General features: G+C 40.0%; 1 protein-coding gene, 1 long non-coding RNA gene and 1 pseudogene across 2 annotated transcripts in view; 1 reads left to right on the top strand and 2 right to left on the bottom strand.

Moving 5' to 3' along the window:
- Positions 1-10,875, bottom strand: part of LOC145722376 (uncharacterized) — a 15,510-nt gene extending 4,635 nt beyond the window's left edge. The window contains exons 1-2 of the long non-coding RNA XR_014146616.1: positions 10,733-10,875; positions 2,196-2,321 (exon numbers count right to left, since the gene is read on the bottom strand). This is a non-coding gene — a long non-coding RNA (uncharacterized LOC145722376). The remainder of the gene's footprint in view (positions 1-2,195; positions 2,322-10,732) is intronic.
- On the bottom strand, positions 60-691 carry LOC102737700 (actin-related protein 2/3 complex subunit 3 pseudogene; annotated as a pseudogene).
- DUSP12 (dual specificity phosphatase 12) lies at positions 10,594-16,611 on the top strand. The gene is made up of 6 exons (XM_006738771.3): positions 10,594-10,971; positions 12,245-12,358; positions 12,451-12,569; positions 12,979-13,075; positions 13,595-13,781; positions 16,210-16,611. The coding sequence occupies exons 1-6, from the start codon at positions 10,628-10,630 to the stop codon at positions 16,369-16,371; spliced, it is 1,023 nt and encodes a 340-aa protein (XP_006738834.1). The 5' UTR covers positions 10,594-10,627; the 3' UTR covers positions 16,372-16,611.
- Positions 16,612-17,876: the final 1,265 nt, after the last annotated feature.

Here is a 17,876-nt window from a genome sequence, read left to right as displayed (position 1 = left end):
AAAGAGCTCTTCAAGTGAAGACATGCTCTCTTCTCTCTTCTGTATAAAACTTTATCAAATAAAGGCAAATAACTGTGTACATCTTGCTGTAAAATGCTGCCCACGGCTGTGGAAAGTGTCTGCTCAGGCTCCTTTCACTGTCCAGGTCCTGAAAGACTCTTGTTCATGAACTGCCTCTTCACAAAGCAAGTCCACCACTTGCTAGGTTTATCTTTCTGAGGGTCAAAAACTTTCTCACAAAGTCTCAGTCCAGTCTCTTGTCTCAGCTGCTGTAAGTAGGCCCTCATCACCTCATCTTCCTGTTTGTTTGCAGGTTTGGCATAAATTGCATTAAGTGGAAAACCAGGCTCTCCAGGAATGGGAAAATTAGTGATTCCCAGTGTATACATTTCTTTTTCACCTTGGCTTTTGGAATTGCACTTCTGGAGTTTCTTTAGACACTCAGAAATGTAGAGAGTTATATATATCAAGGTTCTATCAGCTTCATTCTTAATCTCAGAGTTTTTGAAGAAGACATTGGCCTTAAAATAATAGATGGCTTCATCCACAATATCTGTATCTTTTGTCTCTCTAGGGGCAGGTCCTTTGAACTGACTTCTGATAGGCAACAGTGCCATGTTTCCAATGAGTTTGGTGTCAGGGTCCATGAGAGAAGAGTGGTAAGCCAGCATCTTGGCGGTGCTGGTGTTTCAAGGTAGACGAGGAGGTTGGGGTTCAAGCACGGCGCTTCCGGTCCGGGGGCCCCGGGCGGGGTAGGCGGCTACAAAAAATACTTTTAAAGACAAAAATGATAAATTATCATACTGTAGCCAAACATTTCTGAGAAACAACTAAAGAAGGGGAAGTCTGGGTGATGTGTATTCTCATGTGATCAGGTCTTGTTACACAAAATGGGTGTCTTCTTAACATGCAAGCCACCACATACTTGACAATCTTTTAGCAATTGTAAGAATTTTTGTTTAATCCATATTTATCAAGGTTGCAGGGTTTCTGATGATAAAATGAACAGATAAATTACCTTTGGGTTTGTGTGGTGTGGCGTGGCAGGGTGGGGGTGGGGGCTACTACTCCTAGGACAGAGAGCCTCTTTTCTCTTTGACAGAAAACAATCCAGCTCCTTCTCTAAAGCCTGCATTTCCTCTCCTAACATCCTGTTTTTCTTACAGGTTGTCATACTGGTTTTTCCCTATTGTAAGGGAGGGACAGAAAAATCTATCTGGCCAAAGCATCAAGGGTGTCATCTAGTGGTGAAGAGTACAAATGCAGACCCTGGTAAATACCTTCAGCTTCAGTTTTCCAGTTACAGATATTTACTGGGCCAGGCTCTTTAGTAACAATTCACATGTGTCTCCTACTCCCATCCTTGAAGGAGCTTCTAGCCATTTTAAGGAGTTGAGGATCGAAAGCTCACTTCCAACAGAAAACTAATAAAGCTGAGGGAATGATTGAGATAACTTCATAAAATGTCCAGGAGATGAACCCTTAATAGTTTTTTACCACTTTTTCCAGAATATAAATATCTATAATTGTTAACAATGAATGATTTAATTTTTTGAAGTTTTTATTTAAATAATTGTATATTCCACATGGGACTCAAACTCATGACCCCAAGATCAAGAGTCACATGCTCTTCTGACAGAGTCAGGAAGGCACCCCTACAATGAATACTTTTAATGATAGTAGTTGAAAAAAAAAACAAAACAGCTACATAGAATGAAGTGTGTGAAGACTATCATGTAAGTCTCTTAAGCCAGCTCGCAGAAATAAGCACTGTTAACGGTTTGATATATATCTTTCAATGTTTTTCATATACATATAAGTGGGCTAAGACATGTTTTCTATTTGTAAACCAGCTTTAAAAAACCAACTTGTCCCTCCACACCAAGGAGCTATAGCTATAAAAAATATATAGATATAGATACAGATATAGATATAGATAGATAGATAGATAGATAGATATAACATAGTTAGCATTGACCATTTCCTTTGTTATCTTTAAAATAGTTGCCTAGTATCTCATTGACTGGATACAACCTATTGCCTGCAGTCATTTAGATAGTTTCAGTTTTTCCTTATTCCAGACAATAGGTTCTCTATCAGAGACTACCCTCAAGCTTGAGCTTGAGCAACCAAGGCCTACTGAGTTAACCCTTTACCGCACGGAAGACTTTTATTTTTATGATGCGAACACTGACCAGGCACTGGGACGCCTGACCCCACAGGTCAGCTTCCGCGGACGTTCTCCACTCTCTCCAGGCAAATTTTCCTCAAACTGCTTCTTCTCAAACTTCCATCCTCATTCTCAGCATATAAGCCGGATTCTTTACCCAGAAAAGAGAAAACATCGCAAGAGAATGCCTATAGCTTCTTGCCACCAAACCACTGAGCTTCCTTGCATCCCCACCCACTCTTTCCCCCTTTCCTCTGGTTACCATGGAAAAGGCTAATCCTTAATATTTCAGTGTATGGACCTTTTACCTCCTTGGGCACATTGATTCCTGAGTTGTTGTTTCTGATGCTGTTGTGAATGAGATGGCTTTCTTTCTTTTTCAGATAGTTTGTTTTTAGTGTATAGAAGTGCAACTGATTTCTGTATGTTGACTTTGTATCCTGTAATTTTACTGAACTTGTGGATTAGTTCTAACAGTTTTTGGGGAGAGTCTTTAGGATTTCCTATATATAGGATCACATATCTGCAAGCAAAAGCAAGTTTATTTTTTCCTTTCCGATTTGGATGTGTCCTATTTCTTTTCTTGCCTGATTGCTTTGGCTGGGACTCCAATACTATGTAGAATAGGAGTGGTGAGAGTGGGCAGTTACGTCCTGACCCTGATCTTAGAGGAAAACATTCAGTCTTTCATTGTTGAGTATGAAGTTAGCTATGGGCTTGCTATGTAAGGCCTGTTAAATTATGTTGAGACATGTTCCTTCATGCCCAATTGTTGAAAGTTTGTGTGTGTGGTTTTTTTTTTTTACCATGAAAAGATGTTATATATTGTCAAATGCTTTTTATGCATCTATTGAGATGATCGTGTGGTTTTTATCCTTCATTCTGCTAATTTGGTGTATCACATTTATTAATTTGTGAATGTTGAGCCATCCTTACCTCCCAAGGATAAATCCCACTTGATCATGGTGTATGATCCTTTAATTTGCTGTTAAATTCTACTTGCTAATATTTTGTTGAGAATTTTTGCATCTATATTCATCAGGGATATTGGCCTGAGGTTCTCTTTCCTTGTAGTGTCCTTATTTGGCTTTGTAATCACAGTAATGCCTTTGTAAAATGGATTTGGGAGTGTTCCCTCCTCTTTAATTTTTTGGAAGACCTTGAGAAGGATTGGCATTAATTTTTCCTTAAATGTTTGGTAGAATTCACCGGTGATACCATCTGGCCTTGGGGATTTTTTTTTTTTTTGGAAGATTTTTGATTACTGATTTAATCTACTTACTCATTATTGGTCTGCTCAGATTTTCTATTTATTCATGACTCAGTCTTTGTAGGCTACATGTTTCCTAGAATGCATCTATTTCTTCTAGGTTATCCGATTTGTTAGCAGATAATTGTTTATACTAGTCTCTCATGATCCCTTATATTTCTGTGGTGTCAGTTGTAATGTTTCCTCTCTCTGATTTTGATTTCTCTCCTTTTGGCTTAGTGAGTCTGGCTAAAGTTTTGTCAGTTTTGTTTACCTTAAAAAAAAACAAACCAGATCTTTGTTTCATTGATCTCTTCTATTGATTTTCTGGTCTCTATTTCATTTATTTCTGCTCTGATCTTTGTTATTTCCTTCCTTCTGCTAACTTTGGGCTTAGCTCACTTTTTTTCTAGTTCCTTGAGGCATAAAGCTAGGTTACTTACTTCAGATCTTTTTTATTTCTTAATGTAGGCATTTATCCAATAAACATCCCTCTTCAAACTGCTTTTGCAGCATCCCATAGGTTTTGATAGGTTGTCCTTCCATTTTCACTTGTTTCAAGATATTTCTTTTTTTTTTTTTTTAAAGATTTTATTTATTTATTTATTTATTTATTTATTTATTTATGAGAAAGAACACAAGTAAGGAGGAAGGGCAGAGAGAGAGGGAGAAGCAGACCCAGACCCCCTGCTGAGCAGGGAGCCTGACTCGGGGGTGGGGGCTCCATCCCAGGACCCTGCAGTCATGACCTGAGGCCTAACCAACTGAGCCACCTAGGTGCCCCACCAAGATATTTCTTGATTTCACTTTTCATTTCTTCTTTGACAGATTGGTTGTTAGCAGTGTGTTGTTTAATTTCTACCTATTTGTGAGTTTTCCATTTTTCCTACTGTTACTGGTTTTTAATTTCACACTATTATGGTCAGAAAAGATACTTGGTATGATTTCAATCTTTTTAAATTTGCTAAAACTTGATTTGAGACCTGTAATGTGATCCATGCTGGAGAATGTTCCGTGGGTTCTTGAGAAGAATATGCATTCTGTTGCCATTGGGTGGGATGGTCTGTATATGTCTGTTAGGTTATCCATTTGTTCGAAAATATGGTTCAATTCCAACATTTCCTTGTTGGTCTTCTGTCTGGATGATCTATCTATTGTTGAAAGTGGAGGATTGAAGTCCCCTACTATTATTCTATTGCTATTTATTTCTCCCTTTAGATCTGTTAGTATTTAATATACCAAGAGCTCTGATTTTGTGCATGTAAATTTAATATTGTTATATCTTCTTGATAAATTGGCCCCCTTATTATATAATGACCATCTTTGTCCCTTGTTACTTGGCTTGAAGTCAGTTTTATCTGATATAACTATCCCTGTGCTCTTTTGGTTTCTACTTGAATGGAATATCATTTTCCATCTGGTCACGTAGAGCCTATGTGTGTCTTTAAAGCAGAAGTGATTCTCTTGCAGGCAGCATATACTTGGGTCTTGCCTTTTTATCCATCCAACCACTCTATGCCTTTTAATTGAAGAATTCAATCCATTAACAATTAGAATGATTATTGGAAGATAAGGACTGACTACTGCAGTCTGATTAATTATTTTCTGGCTGTTTTGTAGTTCCCTTGTTCCTTTCTTCCTTTTTTGCTTCCTTCATTAATGAAGTGATGATTTTCCCAGTGGTATGCTTTGATTCCCTGCTTTTTATCTCATTTTTATTGTATCTACTGTAGGTTTTTGTTTTGTGTTACCATGAGGCTGATATAAAACATAACTACCACAGTCTATTTGACACCGATAACTGAGCCATACAAAAGCTCCACCCTTTTAGTATACTCCCCCTTTTGATTTTTTGATGTCACAATTAACCTCTTTTTAATTAATTAATTTATTTTTTAAAGATTTTATTTATTTATTTGACAGAGAGAGAGAGAGAGATCACAAGTAGGCAGACAGGCAGGCAGAGGGAGAAACAGGCTCCCTGCTGAGCAGGGAGCCCAACACAGGGCTCCATCCCAGGATACTGGGATCATAATCTGAGCCGAAGGCAGACACCCAACGGACTGAGCCACCCAGGCGCCCCTAACGTCTTAAAAAAAAAAAAAAGATTTATTTATTTATTTGAGAGAGAGAGAGAGCAGAGGGAGGGACAGAGAGAGAGGGAGAGAAAGAATCTTAAGCAGACTCCCCACTGAGCACAGAGCCCAATGTGGGGCTTGATCTCAGGACCTGAGTTGAAACCAAGAGTTGCACGCTCAACCGACTGAGCCAGCCAGGTGCCCCAACCTCTTTTTATATTGTGTATTCATTAACAAAATATTATAGCTCTAGTTACTTATAATACTCTCATCCTTTAACCTTTATAGTAGAGTTGAGTGGCTTCCACATCACCATATTACTGTATTATTCTGAACCTGACTATATAGGTAACTTTAACAATGTGTTGCATATTTTCATGTTACTAAATAGCATCTTTTGGTTTCAGCTTGAAGAGTTTCTTTCAACAAAGGCAGGTCTAGTGGATTCTCTCAGCTTTTGTTTTTCCAGGAAAGTCTTTACCTGTCCTTCATTTGTGAGGGACAACTTTGCCAGATAGAATATTCTTCTTTGGCAGTTTTTTTTTCTTTCTTTCAACACTTTGCATATATCATCCCTTTGTCTCCTGGCTTGTAAGGTTCCTGCTGAGAAATCTGCTAATAGAATATGGGGAATCCCTTATAAGTTACAAGCTTCTTTTCTCTTGCTGCTTTTAAGATTTTCCACAATGTTATTATAATGTGTCTTGGACAGGATGTCTTTAAGTTTGTTTGGTAACCTATGAACTTCGTGAATTTGGATACCCAAATCTCTCCCCAGATTTGGGAAGTTCTTAGCCATTATTTCCTTAAATAAGCTTTGTGCTTCCTTCTTCTTCTCTTCTCTTTCTGAAACTCCGATAACTTGCAAATTATTTCTTTTGCTAGTACCCCATAGATCACATAGGCTTTCTTCACTCTTTCTCATTCTTTTTCCTCTGTTCTTCTCTGACTGGATAATTTCAAAATTCCTGTCTTCTCTCTCTCTTTTTAAGATTTTAGTTTTATATATTTGAGAGAGAGTGTGAGAGAGGGAGAGCACATGAGCAGGGGCAGAGAGAAAGGGAGAAGCAGACTCCCCTACTGAGTAGGGAGCCCAATGCGGGACTCAATCCCAGGACCCTGGGATCATGACCTGAGCCCAAGGCAGATGCTTAACTGACTGAGCCACCCAGGTGCCCCTAAAATTCCTATCTTCTAACTCATACATTCTGTCTTCTGCTTGATCCATTCTGATACTGATACTCTCTACTGCATTTTTTGTATTTCATTAAATGTGTTCCTCAGTTCCAGAATTTCTGATTGTTTCTTTTTAATGATTTCTATCTCTTTGTTAAACTTCTCATTTTGTATTGTTTTCTTAATTTCATTGAATTGTCCTTATATCTTTTCTTGTAGCTCCCTGAGTTTCCTTAAACAGCTGTTTCAGATTCTTTATCAGATAAATTGCAGATCTCCGTGTCTTTGGGGTTGGTTATTGGAAGATTATTTCGATCCTTTAGTGGCACCATGTTTCCTTGATTTTTCATGATCCCTGAAACTTTGCATTGTTGTCTTTGCATTTGAAGTAATAGTCACCCCCAGTCTTTACTAACTGCCTTCAGGAGAGAGATACCTTCCATCAGCCCCACTAGAGATTCTGAGGCTTCTTCAAATCTTCTATAGATACACCTACTCCATGCTTCCTTGCTCCCTGCTGTGGCAGATTTCTTAAGCTTGAGTGCCTTCTCAGATGTGGCAACACCCCAGGCCCAAAAGCTGACAGCTTCCCTCCTTTTGTTTTCCCAAGGGTGGCACTAAAGTTCAAGTTTGTGGTCTCTCCCTGTCTTGCAGATTCAGGCTGGCTTTCTGCACGTGCTCTCTAGACACTTGCCAAAACACTCTTGCTGCTGCCATTGGGAGCATCCACAGGGAACTGGCCACAGGGTGGAGGTGAGTGTGTGGGTGAGGTTCACAGAGCACTAGGGGTGCCCATGGGCAGATAGGGGGATCCAGGGGTGAGGCCTTTCTAGCAGCTCCTGGGCAGGCTTCTTGATGGAGCCTGTTGAATCACTTAGTAGGACCTATGTCCCTTTAGTGCCCTCTGAGAGTCCTCTGTGTGGCTCTCTCAGCCTTTTCCCTCCATCCCCCCCCCCCACCATGATCTTACACCTCATGATTCAGTACTCTGCATGGGGCAAGAGAGCAATGAGCCTCTTCTGTAGCTCCTGCACAGCCGAGGAAGCCAGTACTCACCACATGCTCTCACTGCCCTCCACCCCATCCACCCCCAAGATAAAGCTCAGACCCAGGAGACCTCTCTTGGCCCTGAGCTGTGCTGCCTTGGGGGAGGAGTGATGTGAGGAAAGTCCATCTTACCCTCTCTGATGCATCCAAACATACTTTTTTGTTCCAACTGTCTCCTAGAACTTCTCTGCTGGAAACCTGGGTTTCTGCAAAGGCTCTCCTATCCCTGTTGATTCTCTAAGTCAGTGTTTTCTGCAGGCTCCCTGACCAGAGCCAAGAGGGAAGATGGTTCACAGGCCACTGTAGGGTCTGTAGCCAGGACGAAGGTCCATGTGCCTATTACCTCACACACAGGAGGGCTAGACTCCTCCTGGGTCCCTTGGCATATGGTGCAGGATTTCACAGCTCCTACCAAGACCCTTTTGCCTGCGGATGAATGTCAACTTGTTGTTGGGGTGGGAAGACATGGAAAAGGAACATCTTATTCAGCCATGATGCTGGTATCGCTCATGTAAAGTTCTTTGTATTTTCTGGATATTAATTTCTTATCAGATATATGATTGGCAATTATTTTCTCCCATTCCATAGGTAGCCCTTTTACTCTTTTGATTATTTCCTTTGATGTGCAGAAATTTTAAATTTTGACATAATCCTGTCATGAAGATTTACGTCTATGTTTCTTCTAGGAGTTTTATAATCTTTTAAGATTTTTAAAAAAGATTTTATTTATTTATTTGACAGAGAGAGAACACAGGTAGGAGGAGCGGGAGAGCAACAAGCAGGCTCCCCGCTGAGCAGGGAGCCCAATTCAGGGTCCAATCCCAGGACCCTGGGACCATGACCTGAGCTGAAGGCAGATGCTTAACTGACCGAGCCACCCAGGTGCCCCTAAAGATTTTTATTTATTTATTTGAGAGAGAGAACACAAGCAGAGGGAGGAGAAGAGGGAGAGGGACAAGCAGACTTGCTGCTGAGTGTGGAGCCCAATGCCAGGCTCCAACCCATGACCCTGAAATCATGACCTGAGCCGAAATCAAGAGTCAGATGCTCAACTGACTGAGCCATCCAGGAGCCCTGGGTTTTACAGTCTTATGTTTAGGTCCTTAATCAATTTTGAATTAATTTTGTATATTGTTTAAGGTAGGGATCACACTCCATTCTTTGACACGTGCATATACAGTTTTCCCAGCACCATTTGAAGAGGCTATTTTTCGCCATTGTCCCACCAGCACCTGTTGAAGATCATTTGAGCATATATGTGAGGGTCTATTTCTGGACTCTGTGTTCTGTTCCATTGGTCCATGTGTCTGTCTACTACCTCTTGACCAATTACGGCTGTAGCATCTACGTAGCCTTCTCTCCCTATAGGGAAAATGCACTGAGATACCCAATCCTAGAATCACCGCCACTTCCTGACAGTGTCCAATCCAGAGCAAAGCCCTGCTTCCTTGGACTCTGTCCAAAATCACCTAATATAAGCCCCAATCCTATAAAGGCATACCTGTGTTATTATGCTTCACAAGTATTCCATGTTTTACAAATTGAAGGTCTGTGGCAGCCCTGCATTGAGCAAGCGTATTGGCACTATTTTCCCAACAGCATTTAGCATTTGTTCACTTCATGTCTCTGTCACATTTTGGCAATTCTCCCAACATTTCCACAATTTTATTATTATCGTATTTGTTATGGTGATCTCTGACCAGTGATCTTTGATGTTACTATTGTAATTGCTTTCGGGTGCCACAAATCACATCTATATAAGACAACAAATTTAACAAATGTTATATATGTTCTCACTGCTCCACAGACCAGTCATTCCCCCAATCTGTCTCCCTCTCCACAGGCCTCCCTAGTCCCTGAGACACAACAATATTGAAAGCAGCCAATTAATCATCCTACAATGGTCTCTAAATGTTCAAGTGAAAGGACTCACACATCTCTCACTTCAAGGCAGAAGCTAGAAATGATTAAGTTTAGTGGGGGAGGCGTGTCAAAAGCCAAGATAGGCTGAAAACTAAGCCTTTTGTGCCAAACAATTAGCTAAAATGTGAATGCAAAGGAAAAGTTCTTGAAGGAAATTAAAAATGCTACTTCAGTGAACATACAAACGATAAGAAAGTGATGTAGGTTCCTGGTGGTCTTCGGTTGGAGGGTAGGGGCATACAAGAACATGGGATTACTATCTTCAAAGTATATAGGACAGGGGGCGCCTGGGTGGCTCAGTCGTTAGGTGTCTGCCTTCGGCTCAGGTCATGATCCCTGGGGTCCTGGGATTGAGCCCCGCATCGGGCTCCCTGCTCTGCGGGAGGCCTGCTTCTCCTTCTCCCACTCCCCCTGCTTGTGTTCCCTCTCTCGCTCTGTCAAATAAATAAATAAAAAAATCTTTAAAAAAAAAAAGTATATAGGACAGTATGCATTAACAAGAAAGAGATTCACAGGCCAATAAAAATACTGGGCAAAGAGACAAAAAAAAAAAATAGTCACAAGAGAAGAAATACAAACGAACGGCTTCATAAATGTTGGAAAAAAAAAAAAACTGTTTTACCCCAAATGCATAAAATGATACTGCTGATTCAGTCGGTGGGACCATCATTTCAAATTTGAGTCCCGCTGCTCTTCTTGTCCCTTTCCGTAAAGTCTCAGCACTATAAGCCTGGGAAACCCTGTATTTAGGGAAGTTTATCTGCTACCATCAAGTTGCGGGAGCTGCGGCCAGACACGGGTTTAAAGCCCGCTCGGCCTCAGACGCCCAGCGCCTTCCCCAGGTAGTACACATTCCCACGGTCGCCGTGGTCCTCCGAGGGAGCCCCTGCGCGTCTCAGGCCGGCTCGTCCCAGAAGAGGGCGTTCTAGCCGGCCGCCTACTCCATGGTAGGGCCCCCTGCCCGCTTGGCCCCTGGCGGCCGCCATGTTGGAGGCTCAGGCAGGGAGCCATGGCTGCGAGCGGCGGGTGCAAGGTCAGAGCTGCGCCAGCTCCGCCGGGCAGATGCTGGAGGTGCGGCCGGGGCTGTACCTGGGCGGAGCCGCGGCCGTGGCGGAGCCGGACCGCCTGAGGCGGGCGGGCATCGCGGCCGTGCTGACGGTGGACTCAGAGGAGCCCGACTTCAAGTCGGGGGCGGGGATGGAGGGTCTACGGAGCCTCTTCGTGTCGGCGCTGGACAAGCCCGAGACTGACTTGCTCAGCCATCTGGACCGGTGCGTGGCCTTCATCAGCCAGGCCCGCGCCGAGGGCCGCGCGGTGTTGGTGCACTGGTGAGTGGCCCGCACGTGGGGGAGCGGCCCCGCTTCCTCCGAGGAGCCTAGGGGAGGACGAAGGGGCTGTCAGGCCACCAGAACGTCGTCTCTGTCCCTTCCGCGACTGGCGTGTGTCCGAGCGAGAGGAGGAGCAGGAGGCGGGCCCCCGATGGCGTGCTTGCTCTCATTCATTCTTGTTTTGTTGATTCGTACTCGTTTTCGTTGGTTCGTTCTGAAGCCCCCCGCCCCCATCCCCGAGTTGTTTTTTAGTGGGGATTGATAGATGGCAAAGTCCCTGAACCTAAAAAGAGTTTAAAAGCTCCTCGGGGAGCGCCTGGGTGGCCCAGTGGCTGGGCGTCTGCCTTCGGCTCAGGTCATGATCCCCGAGTCCTGGGATCGAGCCCCGCATCGGGCTCCCTGCTCCACGAGAAGCCTGCTTCTCCCTCTCCCTCTCCCCCTGCTTGTGTTCCCTCTCTCGCTCTGTCTCTCTCTGTCAAATAAATAAATAAAATCTTTATTAAAAAAAAAAAAGGCTCTTCGGGAGAAGCCAGACAACGTCCCCGGATGATTGTAATGCAGATTAGGATTCGAGTGGTATACTAAAAGAGATGAACAAAGGTTAAGGTTATTCAAACTTCAAAGGAAAAGCAGATTATTTTCAGTGTTTTTGTTTGGGGCAGAGGGTGGTTGGTGAAGAGAAATGGGGAGAGGAAAATTGGTTAGGACATAAAGGAACCCAAAGCCATGCCCAGGGGAAAGATGGGAGTAAGTTGTAGCAATGCCTATAAGAAAATCTTGATAGGTATTTGGGAATTCTTAGTAGTCCTCTTTAGTTGCATTGGAGTGTAATAACTAGTTTAAATTTATTGAGTCAGCACTTTTACTCCTTGCCAGTAGTTGCTGTAAATATTTACATGAAGGACATAAGGTAGTGGTAAAATGGAAAGAAGCCTGGACCAGATCTTCAGGGCCTTTAATGCCAAGAGCAAAGGAGCGTTGGATTTTTTCCAAAGCCATTATAAATTAGTGTAATTATTTTTGAAAAGCCATTTAAATTAGTGTAATTATTTTTGAAAAGGTAATACATTCCCATGGTTCAGAATTCAAAAAGATCAAGGAAATAAAGGAATAATTCTTTTGTGTGTGGGTAGTATTTTAGAGGCAAAGGGTTTATTTGGGTAGAAGAAGCAGACATGAAGTGCACATGAACTTTACCGTTGATAGGGAGCTGGGCTTTTTTTTTTTTTAATTGCTGCTATTTGATATTTTATTTTAAAGGTCTCTTTTTCAGTCATGCAGGAGTTAGTCGAAGTGTGGCTATAATGATTGCTTTTATGATGAAGACTGACCAGCTTACCTTTGAAAAAGCCTATGAAAATCTCCAGATCATCAAACCAGAGGCTAAGTGAGTTTTTTGTTATAGAAATAATTCTGTTTTTTTAATGTGATTTTATCCATTTAGAGAAAACTTAACTTTGTATTTGTTTGTCCTTACAGGATGAATGAGGGATTTGAGTGGCAACTGAAATTATACCAGGCAATGGGATATGAAGTAGATACTTCTAGTGCAATTTATAAGCAATATCGTTTACAAAAAGTTACAGAAAAGTATCCAGGTAAGTAATAATTGCTAGTACTTATTGGGCCCTTTTTAGATGCTCTTTACTCTGATGCTAAAGGCTTCAGGTGCGTTATCTCACTTTTCCAGTAATCCCTTGAGACAGGTACAATTTTTTTTTTTTTTTTTTCCTCCTTCTGAACCGGTGGTTTAGCAAGAAATAACTTGTTCAAGGTCACATGGTTTGTAAGTGGTGGGCTGGGATTTGAACTCAGGCAGTCTGTGCTCAGAACCCCAGGGCTTCTTCACTATGCTCTCTGACCTCACCTTGATTTCTCAACACTGGAGATTTTTTTTTTTTTTTCCTGAGGTTAGCACTTCTTGCCTCAATTTGACATTCGCTGAATTTTGTCTGAAAATGCAGAGTTGATTTCAACAAATAGATACATTTTAATTATCTCATGTAGAATTACAGAACTTACCTCAAGAACTCTTTGCTGTTGACCCAACCACCATTTCACAAGGACTGAAAGATGGCATTCTCTACAAGTGTAGAAAGTGCAGGTAAAATATTTTCTATCCTCTGGAGATTTTATCTTGTCTCAGTAGCCAAAATGTACTAAAAGTTTCATTTTCTTAAAATCTGTAGGAAGAATTTGTTTAATTGAACAAAATAAAAATTTCAAACTCAAAACTGCTTTTAAGAAGAATATAAGTTCTTTTTTTTTTTAAGATTTTATTTATTTTTTGATGAGAGAGAGAGAGAGCGAGAGAGGGAACACAAGCAGGGGGAGTGGGAGAGGGAGAAGCAGGCTTCCTGCTGAGCAGGGAGCCTGATGTGGGACTCGATCCCAGGACCCTGGGATCATGACCTGAGCCGAAGGCAGACACTTAATGACTGAGCCACCATTTATATAAGAATATAAATTCTTAAGAGTGAAAGTAAATCAGGTTACTTGTAGAGGTTATTGAAAATTAAAGTAGCATAATCCATTTTTATTTTGCTAAGAAACACTGCACATTTCATCTATTTTTTCATCCTTTTGGAAGTCATTAATGTTGTTGTTTGTTTGGGGGTTGCAGGCGATCTTTATTTCGAAGTTCTAGCATTTTGGATCATAATGAAGGAAGTGGTCCCATAGCCTTTGCCCACAAGAGAGTGACACCATCTTTCATGCTCACCACAGGGAGTCTGGCTCAATGTACATCGTATTTCATTGAACCTGTACAGTGGATGGAATCTGCTTTGTTGGGTGTGATGGATGGACAGGTAAGAACACATTTTATTTTCTGTAGTTTCATTATATCATCTATATTTTGTTGTTTCTTGCCCTCTAGACCATATTTTAACTGGTGTTTCACTCCATCATAAGTACTTTCTTTATGAAGATTATATCTTTCTAGTGCAGATAAGAGTCTATCAAATTAATTAATTAAGTAAAAATCCAGCCTGTCTAAAGTAGTGAACCACTTTTGGTTGAGAGCTGTTGGTCTAAGTTAATTCCTTTTAAGGCTATTTATATTTTTCAAATAGAAGACTAACATAAGCCGGTTAGAATATATTTAACAAATTCAAACTTGGTAACAAGTAGGGCAAATCAAGGATTTTAAAATTATATTTAAAATTTCTTTATCTTCTTCTCTTTCTTTTTCTCTTTTGCCTCCTCTCTCTCTTTTCCTGATACTTCGATTCAGTATGTTTGCTAAGAAATTCATTTTCATTTCCTATTAATTCTTAAGAATGCAGCTCATGAGAGCATCCTGGGATGGCCACATTTCTCTTTTAGGTTAACTTAATATTAATTTAAAGATATTCTTAATCTAAGATACAGTTAGTCTTAATGATTGTAAAGGTTTTTATGGTTTGTATAAAAGTTTGTATAATGAAAATTTTATGAAACTTACTATATTTCACTTGAAGAATACAATAATGTACAAAATAGATAGAACATATATAGTTATATGTGAGGAAACAGTTTATGTCTGCATCTTGCCTAAAAAGAGGTACCTTATGTTCAAACCCATGTTTTCAGACAATTCTGCTTATTGAGATGTAAGTCACATACTGTATAATTTACCCATTTAAAGTGTACAGTTCAGTGGTTTTTAGAATATTCACAGAATTTTTGCAACATCATTATTTTCATCATTCCCAGAATAAATGCTATACCCGTTAGCAGTCACTTCCCGTTCTTGGTGGTATCATTTGCAGCAGTAGGGTTTTTAATTTTGAAATACACTTTATCTGTTTTTTTCTTTCTTGCTTGCTTTCTTTTGTGGCTTGTGCTTTTGGCTTGCTGCTCTTATTTAGCCTGGAAAACATATAAGATGAAGGCATTTTTGTGGAAGATTCTACGTCACATTTGTGCATACTTCTCTGTACACTTATTTGAATTTTCCTATAGACCTAAAAGTGGAATCCCTGTCCTGTGGAGTGTGTATGTCTTAAATATTGCTAATATTCCACCCTGACAATAAAAATGCTTATACAAATTTGCTTTTCGCTAACATTGAATGCATGTATCCATTTCTCCATACCCTTGGCATAATGAGTATTTTAAAACTGGTTTTAAAGTTTTGTCAATCTGGGAGATGAAAAATGTTTTTCTTAAAATGTTCTAATTTGAATTTCCATGACTACTGCTGAGGACCAATATTGTTATGTATTTATCAGCTGTTTATAGCTTCTTTTTCTATAAATTTCCTTTACATCCTTGGTCCATTTTTCTATGGATTTTGCCTTTTTCTTACTGAATTATAGGATCTCTTTATATAGTCTAGATGTTAATGATTTTTCTACTATATTGCAAATATCTTCTCCTGTCTGTTGCTTCTTTCAGCTTTGTGGTATATTTTGTCATATTAAAATTTAAGATACTTCTGTAATCAAATTTGGTTTCTGAGTTTTATGTCCAGAGCTTATATCATCTAAGATTAAAAATAAGACTCCCTGCCTCATGTCATGCACAGAATAACAAGCTAAACTTAAAAAATAATGCTCTAAATACATTAGAATACAATATAATAGACATGTTCAGGTTTTTTTTTAATCTATTTAACTGGAGTATCAGTTTGTTTTTAAATAGCCATGAATCTGAGGCCTAGCCTACATGCTACCAATATCAATACTGATCTGACATGAGGCTCCTAACATGCTTTCCTAGTCTTCGGCCATGATGATCTTAGTTTGGGATATTAAGCTGCAGACTGATTTAGAAGGCAACACATACCACATCCTGAAATCTTGCATCATATCTCAACCTTTACCTTCCGCCCCCATACTGGGATTAATCTGGTCCTTCTCCCAGCATACAACGTGCTTCTTACACAATTATCATAGCCCACCATCTGTTATTGTAAATTGCCGTTGTATTTTATCTTGCTGATTTGATCATAAAACTCCTTGAAGGTAGGAGCCATGTCTTACCTGGTTTTTATTTTGTATTGTTTGTTTGTGTTTTTAGAGAGGGAGAGAGGGGGAGGGGCAGAGGGAAAGGTAGGAGAGATGCAGACTCCCCACTGCTTAAGGAGCCCAAGGTGGGGCTCGATCTCATGACCCTGAGATCATGACCTGAGCCTGAATCAAGAGTCCAGTGCTTAACTGAGTCTTACCTGTTTTTATATTCTATATTGCCAGTGATAATTATTTGTCTTGTATAAAAGTGAGTGAATGAAGTAACACAGTTCCTTTATTTCAGCTTCTTTGCCCCAAATGCAATGCCAAGTTGGGTTCTTTCAATTGGTATGGTGAACAGTGCTCATGTGGTCGATGGATAACACCTGCTTTTCAAATACATAAGAACAGAGTGGATGAAATGAAGATGCTGCCGGTTTTGGGATCACAAACAAGAAAAATATGAACTTGACATTTTTGATAGCTTGGAAAGAAAGTTGCTGATGTGTGCTTCCCTCGCTGGTTGTCATTCATGGCAGATTGTCTAGTTTATAGGCCATCAGCATTTCATTTGATGTGACATGGAAACTGTGCTTTGTTATTTGTTAGTCTCTTACACCATTTAAGTAGAATACGTTATATGGAAATCAAAACTTTTAATCATGTAAATTGTACTTTATTTGATATTAAAATTTTCTATAACCCATATTCTTTGTTTCATATATTTTCAAGCGTTCTGATTTTTGGAATGTTTAGACAAAATTATTTATAAAAGTTGGAAATTATGTTTAAGTAGATTTTTTTTAATTTCTAGAAATGTAAAGCAGATTTGTTTGGACATATTTTGAAACTTATTTCTCTTTAAGGTACATTAGTAAATCTGCATATGTCTGGATTTTTCTTGGAAATGTAGAAGGAAAGGCTATTAGAAAAACATTGACTAAGCTTTTCCTGTTACTCTTTAGGAATCCCAATAAAGTAAATTTTTAGAAAAGTATGTTTAAGATACGTTTTGAAGTAATCTGCTTAAAGAAATGTATTAATGTTAGGTGTGTTTCTAATGATGAGGAAAATACATGTGGAATAACTACATATTAATTACTTTTTTAGCCTGATAGGTTAGAGTACTGGAAAAGGTACTGTGTCCAGATTAACTTTTTAACATGATCTCTCGAAACTGGAGTTTATTTTACTCATTACTAATAATTAGAATTGGACCTAATTAGATATTTGAACATTTACATGAAATCGGAATTAGCTAATAAAGAGAAATATAGTCCATGTTCTTAAGACACTTTGCATATTTACATGTATGTATATAAACACCAAAATGGGAATAGGTTTAAATGGAAAAAGTGAAAATGGATCTCTTAAAAAGTACCTAGTTTAATTTTATTTATTTATTTATTTATTTTTACAGAGAGAGCGTGCGGGAGCCAGTGGGGAGCTGCAATTTATTGAGGGGGGGGAGAGGGAGAAAGACTCTTAAGCAGGCTCCATGCCCAGTGCAGAGCCCAATGCCCAGATGGATCTCATGACCCTAAGATCATGACCTGAGATTAACCAACTGAGCCACCCAGGCGCCCCTAACCTAGTTTAATTTTTGAAATGTTGGGAGTGTTATAGGCGATTCTTGAGAACATCTTAACATAGGACCTTTGGTAACTTTCATAAAATAATTTTTCTTATGAGAAAAAATTTCTCCATATCTATCTAAGCTTTTGTACTATCTGTTCACTTTGCTGCATAATATACTCTAGAAAGCTTTTTGAAAACAATCAGGCTGAACCAAATGAATTGTGCCTTTTGTAGGTAAAAAGTTGAGTAGAGGGTGCCTGGGTGGCTCAGTTGGTTGAGCCGACTGCCTTCGGCTCAGGTCATGATCCCGGAGTACCAGAATCGAGTCCCGCATTGGGCTCCCTGATCAGCGGGGAGTCTGCTTCTCCCTCTCACCCTCCCCCCTTCTTGTGC

This window comes from Leptonychotes weddellii, chromosome 6, assembly GCF_054177405.1.
Source record: "Leptonychotes weddellii isolate Sample4059 chromosome 6, ASM5417740v2, whole genome shotgun sequence".
Classification (NCBI taxonomy): domain Eukaryota; kingdom Metazoa; phylum Chordata; class Mammalia; order Carnivora; family Phocidae; genus Leptonychotes; species Leptonychotes weddellii.
This window is presented reverse-complemented; position numbering and strand designations above follow the sequence as displayed.